The 10593-nt window shown below is 30.5% G+C and overlaps 2 protein-coding genes across 4 annotated transcripts; one reads left to right on the top strand and one right to left on the bottom strand.

Annotated features, from left to right (window-relative positions):
• Positions 1–1671: 1671 nt before the first annotated feature.
• Positions 1672–4870, top strand: LOC149877104 (uncharacterized). Of its 2 annotated transcripts, none has more exons than XM_090074858.1 (3): positions 1672–1795; positions 1894–1952; positions 3455–4870. In XM_090074858.1, exon 3 carries the CDS (start codon positions 3465–3467, stop codon positions 4497–4499), a length of 1035 nt encoding a protein of 344 aa, XP_089930984.1. In that variant the 5' UTR covers positions 1672–1795; positions 1894–1952; positions 3455–3464; the 3' UTR covers positions 4500–4870. The 2 variants fall into 2 exon arrangements, with proteins under 2 accessions (XP_089930984.1, XP_089930983.1); XM_090074857.1 differs by having other exon boundaries at positions 1680–1795; positions 1894–2082; positions 3455–4863.
• Positions 4871–5940: 1070 nt separating this feature from the next.
• On the bottom strand, positions 5941–8910 carry LOC149877103 (uncharacterized). 2 transcript variants are annotated; one of them, XM_090074837.1, is made up of 3 exons: positions 8566–8910; positions 6756–8210; positions 5941–6686 (listed from the first exon to the last, which is right to left on the bottom strand). In XM_090074837.1, exons 2-3 carry the CDS (start codon positions 8203–8205, stop codon positions 6157–6159), a joined length of 1980 nt encoding a protein of 659 aa, XP_089930963.1. In that variant the 5' UTR covers positions 8206–8210; positions 8566–8910; the 3' UTR covers positions 5941–6156. The 2 variants fall into 2 exon arrangements, with proteins under 2 accessions (XP_089930963.1, XP_089930964.1); XM_090074838.1 differs by having other exon boundaries at positions 6756–8910.
• Positions 8911–10593: the final 1683 nt, after the last annotated feature.

Below are 10593 nucleotides of genomic sequence, written 5' to 3'. Positions count from 1 at the left end.
TCCTTTAAACATTTTAACAGGTTTTTGTCTGTCTGGTCTATCGCAAGTGAATCAAAGCATTAACTGATGATAAAGTTTGTTTACAAGTGTAACCGACAGACCAGTTCCATTAATAAATTTCTGAACTAATTATATTTCTACTAAATAAAATTTGAATAAAAATATACTAATGATTTTTCAAAGTAAATATATTCTTGTAAAGAAAAACAATTCATCAACTATGGAAGTAGGCCATTCTGTACCAAAACACTTTTTCATCTATAAACCTGAAAAGGTTAATCCTTTTCCAAAAGCAAAATCACGTACTTTTAAAGAAGAAAGCCGAAAACCATCTAGATTTAGAATTCTAATTTACACTCCAAGACAAAAATATTTAAATACACTGTGAAATTAATACAGCAAAAAGAAAAAAAAAAACAACTTCTCAAATCTTCAATTTTTTACTTTTTTAATTATTGTAAATGTTTAGATTAAACCTTCTTAGATAAACAAATAAAATAAATAAAATAAAAATAAACAAATGAAAAAAATATGTATGTTTTCTTATACAAAATTAATGTCAACTATGTTTGTTTTTTTTTTGTTTGCTATGGAGTGAAACAAAATTTTTAAAGAGAGGCCAAGGGTACAGTGAGTTAAAAGTTCGTTGCACGTTGGGCCACGGAATTTTAAATCATTCTATTTGAAAAAATGTTTTGTTTTAAGTAATTCTATTACTGTCGATAGAAAGAAGTTTTTTTAACGCTGTGATCAGTTTCATCATTTTAAAAAAAGCGATAGCCTTTTTCTTTTTCTTTTTTCATTGAAAAAATCCGACTTTAGGTGCAAGAACCTTCTCATTGTTTCTAAAAATAAATCCAATGAAATACAAACAATTCACATTCACAGTGAAATTGAGAAGAACTTACCAGATTCCTCTGTCTTTTGGACATGTTTATTTACAACCAGTAAATTACCTAAAGTTCCAGTTTTTCTAGAGTTTTCCACATGTTAAATCCATTCGCAAAAGTGCCACTCAAGTAATTAAAATGCCGGCCGTTTCGACACCCAATTCTTTTGGTTAAAGAAGCGAAAGTAGATTTTTTAGTTTGTTTTTCTTTATTAACATATATTATTTTTTTTATAGTTTTGTAGCTGTTGTTTTCTATTTTGCTTCGTCATCAAAACACAAAATCTAACATTTGTTTTGCGCGATATAAAAGCAAAGTGTGTGCTGAAATATATTTTTTCTTTTCTTTTCGTTTTTTTTTAATTTAAATATTGATTTTCACCTATTGAAACTTCTTTTCAATGGTCAAAAACAAAGCCAGGCAAGTTCTCCTAAACATATATATAAGATACATGTAATATACATTTACAATATATAAAAGATGCATATATATATGATACATATCATATACAACTTCATCTATTTGCTTTGCCCTGTTTAGAAGATTTTTTAAAATACGAGCTATTTAGCAACACAAGAGTAATTTTTACTATTCCAGCATCATTTTGCAGAACATTCTCGCGGTTCTTGTATTATTTTGCATTTGATATCTTTTAAATGAAGCCCTGAAATTTTTTCTAAAACCTGTCTTAATATTTATCATTGTGATAGATTTTCGTTACAATTAAAATTATTTGCAAACTAAACATTCCAAACAGAACGCGTTTTTTCACAACTGCAAACAATTAATCTAACAGTAAAAACCAGGCAGGGATCAACAGAAACCAGGGAATGGTTAACAGTAAATAATACGAATCGTATGAAAACGTGTTACAATTTTCTTCTAAAAATTTAAACAACGAAAGAGTAAGTATTCCATTATTATATTATACTAAGTTATATAATTTTGATAATAAGAAAATTTTCTAGTGACTTTAATTGATAAATGTAATTTTTTTTTTAAGCTGTACGATAAAAAACTTCGAAGATGTTCAGAACGGTGTTGAAATTTGGTCGAGAATAGGTCAGTTCAATGATTTCTTCCACAAACACATGTGATATTTTACATTAAATACTACACGCAATTGAGTGACTTTTAATCGAGAGACCCTTTTTTCTCTACCGAAACGATGTTGAAGTTTGGCCGAGAGCAGGTCAGTACAATGATTTCTTCCACAAACAAATGCGATATTTTACATTAAGTACTACACGCGATTGAGCGACTTTTAATCGAGAGGCGTTTTTATACTTTTCCACAAATAGAGCGCACGATTTACGTGCATTCGTTTTGGCGACACAATACATAGTTTTCTCTTTGTAAAGTCCTAAAGAGGAATGTATAACATCTCATCAGTATTGTGTAGCCTTAGATTCAAATGGTAGCATCAACCTTATTATGTTCAAATTAGTCGTTTAAATGTATTAAAATGATACTTTAAGAACTCAGAAATGAAAATATTTTCGAGGCGCGGGCGGAATAAGCTTATTATATCGCGTTGATTTATTTATACATTCCTGCGCGTTACAAACTTTAGAAAATTTATTATGTTAAGCTTTTAAAGAACATTATAATTGGAAAGATGAGTAAGCAGATTCGCGATAAGTAACATTATTGGTCTATATACACTCAAAATAGTTTTGGAATGGTGAAGCGTAGGGTTTGCAAATGTCAATCATTAATAAAATGCAAGTAAAATGCGTCTTTTAGGGTTTAAAATGAACTTTCAATGGTTAATTTGTTAAATAGAATAAAAAGAAAATTCTAATACCGAAAATTCTAATATCAAAAAAAATAAAAACAATAAGTCGCAAACTAAATAACTTATCATTAAAGGATGAAAAGATGGAACGGAACCAATTTAAGCTTTATTCGTCAACCTAGGAGGGGAGAGGGGTTCTTGTCCCAGAATTTCACTTCTAGAGACCTCATTGTAAAATTATACATCTGAAGTAAAAGCGATTTGAAGTAAACAGAATGGCATTTCTAATTTGATTGACTGAGATTAGTCCCTTTTTATATGTAACGTTTATTTTTACACACCTTAAGTCATAAATGACGTTTGTGAGGAATGACGATCGCGTGTGGTAATAGTAATTATGTTAATATTTTGGGGTTTACTTTACAAAGACAAAGAGTTCAGTTAAAAAAATAAAATTGTCTGTTCGAAAATAACTTCCTCTAATTCACAAATCATCAGACATCAGATTGAAATGTTTTTAGAATTTAGTTGAAGAAAGATAAAATGCTGAACATTTACAGTATTTTATTAACTGTTAATAAAATAAACTCACACTGAAATCACGTGGTTTTCTTAAATTTTTGTTAAAAAGTGGAACTAAAGGCGATAACTTTGAGAATCTATGACACATACTAAGATTAATGGGAGGGTACAAAGAGATTGTAAAAATTTGAGAAACACCTTTAGAAGAAAAAAAAAAAAAAAAAAGTTTTATAAAGCCAAGACAAGTAAAAAAACTTTTTTCTCTTCGTGACAATACATCTCTTAAATTTTATTTCTATTTTAGATTTAATAAAATGCTAAATGATACTGTTTCCTTTCTTCGATCTAATTCACCGTTCAGAGAAGTTGAAAACAATGCAACGGCAATGGTATATGCTGTTTTAATTACTTTCGGCCTTCTAATTAACATTTATGTAGTTATTGTTTTTTTTTTGAAAAATGATAAAAAAACGAAGTTCTGCAGATTCCTACTTCACTTGTCTCTTATTAACATCGGACAGTATATTGGTATAATACCGTACTTGACTATCGATCTACGCAAGATTCCTTCACTAAATAAATATCTTGAAAGTTTTCTGTGTAGTATAAGCGATGGGCACAGCACAATGCTTGTCTTTTCGATGGCATCCTGCGTCTTGTTGACTTTTATGTCCATTTTGAGGTGCGAACTAATGATCAATCCATTTCGCAAATTGATAAATGATCAAAACTTGAACAAAGTGTTTACAATCACATGGCTGTTTGGTTGTTTATCATTCTTGCCCTATATGTTATCCTACAAGTTAGACCACCAAGCTGGAATTTGCTTTCGTAAATGGGTGATCAACGATTCTTTTGGATTTACTTACATGAGTATTATGTATACATTTGGATTAATAATGCCAATTTTAGCGATGATTATAGCATGTATAACTAGCTATATCAAACTAAATTCTGGAAATTTAAAAGAAAGTTCTGTGCGGAGAAAACGCAAACAAGTTCTTATTCGACTGAGTTGTTTAATTACCATTTTTACAATGACATGGTTTCCATATTCTGTGTACTGGTTGATGACGTACACGACCTACGTCAAAAATGATACCGATAAACAACTGAAGAGGTTAAAAGTACTTCGTTACGTTTTGATGCCTAGTTTGTTTGGAGGCATTGCTGGACCATTATTCAACGTACATAATTGGGCACCTTTTAGAAAATCAATTCAAGAACTTATTTCCAATTGTAAACAGTCAAATAAGGGAAGCAAACAAAAAAGTTATGCTGTTAATGCAAAAGTTGAAAATCAGACTGAAAGTAGCTTTAATCAACAAATCGAATGTAGCTGGTGCTAAGTTAAACTTTATGTCCGAATAAAAAAAAAAAGCCTGTTTAATTTTAAGCGAATAAAGTTTTTTATAAGATGAATCATGTAAAAATTATGAATAACAAATCAAACTTTTTATATAAAATAGAAAGGAGGTTGTCGTTCAACCTTTTATAAAAAAGATTTATTTAAAAAAGTTTTGTCAGCTTTTCTTGTGTTTTAAAAATAACACAAAAACTTTCACAAAATGTGCAGAATAAAAATCGTCGGCGTTTATGCAAGTAAAAAAAAGAGTAACAGAATCAAGATATCTGTTTTTGAGAAACACAAACACTTGTACACAAGTCAATGCCAATCAGTGGCGTATCTAGGGTAAGGCAGGCAGGGCACGTGCCATGGGCGCCAATCTAAAAGGGGCGCAAAAGAGGCTTGGTTGCGATGCAGTAAGCGAGAATTATATAAAATAAATTAAGTTTTGAATTATTTCTCAGTGTTAGATCTATTTTTATAAAGAATTTTATTAAAAGTTTGTGTCATCATTTATTAAAAAATTGTAATTAAGCACTTTATGTGGGGAAGGAGGGGCGCGAGATTGGTGTTTGCCCCAGGCGCTATTTACTCTATGTACGCCAATAATGCCAATGAATTTGAGATCTTAAATTTCATACATCTTAACTGTTGATAACAACCATGTTTTTACAAACACCACCTGGTTTTATTTTATAAATAAACATTTTTATAATAGAATATTTTATACATATTTAACACATGCATGTATGCATGTATGTATGCATGTATGTATGTATGTATGTATGTATGTATGTATGTATGTATGTATGTATGTATGTATGTATGTATGTATGTATGTATGTATGTATGTATGTATGTATGTATGTATGTATGTATGTATGTATGTATGTATGTATGTATGTATGTATGTATGTATGTATGTATGTATGTATGTATGTATGTATGTATGTATGTATGTATGTATGTATGTATGTATGTATGTATGTATGTATGTATGTATGTATGTATGTATGTATGTATGTATGTATGTATGTATGTATGTATGTATGTATGTATGTATGTATGTATGTATGTATGTATGTATGTATGTATGTATGTATGTATGTATGTATGTATGTATGTATGTATGTATGTATGTATGTATGTATGTATGTATGTATGTATGTATGTATGTATGTATGTATGTATGTATGTATGTATCTATGTATGTATCTATGTATGTATGTATGTACATATTATGTATGCATATACATATTAAAATACTACTCATTTATGTTAAAAAAAAAACTGTGACAAGTTTGATTTCGTTTTAAAAGAACGTCTTTAAAAATAATACAAATAGATACAGCACAAGAACAACAAAGGAGGAGTTTTGCTTGCGAACCGTTTAAAAAGAAATACTCTCTCGATTCTCTAATTCATACCGTGGCACTGTGGGCCAGATATATAGGATATGGTGGACAAAACCTAATTATTACCCAATTGCTCCCCAAACCCATTTCGATATATAAATAATCATTATACATGAAATAATATTTATTTTTATCAAGAATATTTTAGTTTTTAATAACAAAATTACAATTAATAGGCTTAGTAAAAATTTTTTTTTTAAATCAACCTTCTTTTCAAAAAATCAAACAAGAAATTGTGTTTAGCTACAAAGAACTAGAAGAAGGTGGAGCTGATTCCCTCAGCAAAGCCAAAACTTCACTGGGGATTTTTTTAAAACTCTTACTATTTTTGTTATGACCTTTTCTTAATGATGTTATGACAGGATCACTAGATACAAGTAGTCTGTTAACCAGGTCGCGGTTTGTGTCTATTCTAGAAGTCTTTCTACTGAAATCTTTCCTAAACTTTTTAAAATCCTTGTTGCGGGCCTCTTGTGCCTCCTCTGACATCAGTCCAATTGGCAAGTACTGTCTAGCAATGATGGCATGACCATGAACTAAAATTTTGTGTACTGATTGTGACATGTAATACCAGGAATACTTAGATATGTAAAGTTTAAGAGCAGTAATACAAAACTCTTTAAACTTGACATTATCAATTTCAAATCCAGATGATAAAGTGACTAGAATGATGTAAAAATAAAATAAAAGAGTTTCATCTACTTTCAAAATTTTGGCAGTTAATTGATAGTCTGCAAAGGCTCGTCGGGCGGTGTTTCCATCATTACTGGTACCTACAAATTGCATATATGTGATAGTTAACCTGATGATTCATATACAAGTATTTATGTAATTTCACTTACCAGATCCTCCACTTTTTGGGAAATCCACAACCAGTCCCATTTGATTCATAAATTCTGTCTGGATACGTTTCTTCACTTGCTTAACATTTTCCTTATCTTCAATAGCTCTAGACTGCCACTTTTGAGTTTCCAGCTTGTATCCAATATGTAATACCATTTCAAAAAACCTAATCCAGGAATGCAGGCTAGAAAGACCATATTTCAGTTCTAAGTTACTAGCATTGTCCAATTTCAGCACCATTTCTAAGTTATTCATGATTTTTGGAGACACACCACACACAGAGCAACATTGAGTTGAATTAGTCACATCAGACAGAATAGTTTGAATTTTGCCATCAATCATGGTCAGTTCTATAATACTTTTGACAACCAGTTCTTTTCCACTAAAAGTAACATTAAAAATACTACATTTTTCTATTTCAGATTCTAAATATTTTGCTTCTTCTAGGACAACAGCTTTGCTTTCTTTTTGAAAAGAAAATCTTATTGGACGACAATAAGCAGTAGATGATGGCTTGATATTACGCCATAATAGTACTTCTTTATCATTGCAGAACCCACTGAGTTCTAGTGGTGCTAAGCAAGTAATGAACAGAGATTCTTCTTTTTTTAAGTTACGATCTCCAGCTTCCTCACTACTCACTTGCTTGTACACGCTTTGCCCATTAGCCCCATCAAACCCGGCCTTGCAACGCAAAGTCAACCGGGTCAAACAATCCAGCATTGTGCTGATCACAGGAGCTTGCACCTCGCAGAGTCTTTTTACTGTATGTTTTAGTAATTCTTGTAGTGGTATTTGTGCTGAATAATCATCAACAAAGATGTTCTCTGGATAGCAGTTAGCTTTAGACAATCTTATGTTGTTGTATGAAGGATATATATGGCAATCACGTTCTTCAGCTCCATTTCTGATAAGTTGGTAGGTTGATTTTGACATGCCACCATCTATAATTAATGCCAGACCTTCATTAGGTGTATACTTTTTAAATTGACTAGAAGGTTCTGATATCTCAGCAACTTGCTTGGCAGCCTCATAATTAAACTCATTCCTTAATTTAAGCCTTGCTGAGTGGAGCAACTCATCAGTAGTAAAATTATTTATAACATCATTGAGTCTTCTTCTTTTGGTTTTGTCAGATGCGTCTTCAAAGGAGCAACTTGGTCTTCCACCAATATTATGTGATTGACTAGAATTATCAGACTCAGATATATTATTACTGTATGTAGATTTAAAGTCCTGAGCCAACCAATTTTTATTTTTACTTTCAAACTTTTTATTTCCCCGGTTTGCATCCTTCCATTTCTTTTGATATACTTTTAAAAACGCAGCACATCCAGTAGAACCCAAATTCATAGAGACTAGAATAGCTTCTACAGACATAGAAAATGATTTATCACCAGGCTTTAGTTGGTCATGCCGTATACGTTTATGGACATCACTAATCTTCATATCAACTACAAAAAAATGATTTTAACGTTATTAGTGCAACCACTATAAAAAAATATAACATAAATATGGTCATTATTTTCATTTCAGCTACATTTAATTAGGCCAGTATAATAAGCACAGCACCTATTATTACCTAAAACCAAAAAAATAGGTTTGTCGCGAATAGCATTTTACGAAAATATCTTTTTTTAAATGTTTACCAAACTTAAAGGGGCAGCTAAGAGCAGAATTAAACACCACCAACAGGCTATACATATATTGTATTAACTTATTTTAACATTAATAAGCGGTTCCAGCAGGTTCTAAACTATATGCGTCACTTTTAATAGAATATTTTAATATTATAAATAAGAATCTTACCTTTATATTTCAAAATGAAACTGTGAGTTTAATACAAGACCTTGGAATTTGTTGTGGCATTTTTCGTAAAGCTATAAAATTAAATTTTATTAATGTGTCAATTAATTTCGCATATGTTAAATAATTTAAAGGTTATTCGTTGTCATAGTTATAGGTGATATATCTATTAAAAAAATTAATAAATGAATTTCTAAATATATTCAATTGTAATTGATAATTGTACATTTATGATGTACTACCAAACTACAAATAATGTTTTAAACCATTTATTATGCTCTTATATACATAATATACTGAGTAGTTGGAAGTATTTCGAATATTTTTTTTTGAGGTTTTGTCTACCACCTGGCCCACTTTGCGTGGTCTCGATTTCATTTTGTAGTTTCTATAAGTTAAGTTAATTTCTTTAAAAAAAAAAGCCTAGAGATTTTTCTGCGAATATAAAAAAGTTTTATGAGTATGTTTTAGTTCTACCCTTCAAACTAAAACTGTCTAAACGGTCAAAGTTTTACCTTGTCAAAAACCTTTGATTCATTTTTATCGTAAGTTGATCCAGGATCACAATGGGTGAGTTTCATACAAGCAGGCGGACAAATGTATTATCATAATATTTTCTAGATTTTGGAGTTTTTAGCGGTTGATATGATAAAAATATGTTGCGAATAATTATTTTTCAAATCAGCTTTTTAAAAGGGCTTAACTTTTTGTCGATTTCAATGAAATGATAATATCTTGAACGATTTCATAATTCCAAACAATAAAATCTTGAAGATAATTTTAACTTTATCACAAAAATGATTGAACTTGTTTTTTCACGGTACATGGTAAAAAATTAATTTTTATGTTACTATAAATATATATTGCACTTTAACAAAATATATGGTTACATAATTATTATAGTTAAAGAATTGCCTAAACTTTACTTTTTTTCAATATAATCACAGAAAGAATTTTTTTCAATTTCATAAACATTTTTCATCAAATTATTGTCGTTACAGGCATTGTTTAATGAACATTATGCAAACTCTTCGAATACCATAAAACCTTTTAGGACGTCAGGATATTCCAGAGCCATTTTTTCTGTCGTTTTTTCGCCAACCAAGTTGAACTGATGAGTGGGTTTCATTCGTTGGTTGCACTAATGAAAGTATCGCGTTAGTTGCCTACTTTAGATCGTTTTCTGAAGAGACAGGTTCAATATTTTTTAAACTATGTTAGCTTTCTTCTGCCTCTTCTGCTCATATACCAAGAGGTGCTTGTTAATAAATAATTATTTCTCCGGCGTGAGCAAGAACTTTATGCAAAGTTGCTGGAATCTTTTCATACGGGATGTGATAATTTTTACAAACAAATTTGAACGCTTTTTAAGCAATTTTACTAAGTTTTAAATTTGCGTCAAAAAAATTGCTCTATTAACCGTGTCAACACTTAAATGTCGGCTATGATAATGGGTTTTGAGTAATACCATTGCGTTTTTAAATACCAGTACAGGTAACAAAAAATGTAGGCTGTAACAACTATGACCAACAAACATAATTTACACAAGTATAGGCAAGGAATCATTTAAAAGCTCAAAGGTTTAAAATTTACAAAATGCAACTCCGCACTTCGATAGTAACAAGCGAATCGCCCTGAAATTAAACAAACATTAAAGAAGAAGAAGAAAATTTTTAAATCGCTTTATTTCCAAATGACGCAAACTGGAGCTGGGTGTTTTTTTTTCTGAGAAGCTTTTTGCCTGTTTCACGATGCTATGACGCAGGAATTATTTTGATAATACTACTCACGAGTTGAATTGAAGTGATGCGTACTTTTACGGCAAAAAACGGCACTTGTTCTGTCCTATTTCAACTTTCACATTTAACATCTGAGAAACTACACAGGGTAGAGATTTGAAATTATGGATTCGAAGCAAGCTAACAATTATGGTTTCGAAGCAAGCTAACAATTAACTCGTGCAGATTGAAATATTTGTGAATGAAACTAAAGTGTTATAACAAAAGCAGGCTTTTTTTTTAACATTTTGCG

Source organism: Hydra viridissima, unplaced genomic scaffold (assembly GCF_058129835.1).
Source record: "Hydra viridissima isolate aposymbiotic clone 2 unplaced genomic scaffold, HvirCarnegie_v1 scaffold_17, whole genome shotgun sequence".
Taxonomy (NCBI): domain Eukaryota; kingdom Metazoa; phylum Cnidaria; class Hydrozoa; order Anthoathecata; family Hydridae; genus Hydra; species Hydra viridissima.
Note: the sequence above shows the minus strand (reverse complement) of the source record. Positions and strands in the feature narration are given on the sequence as shown.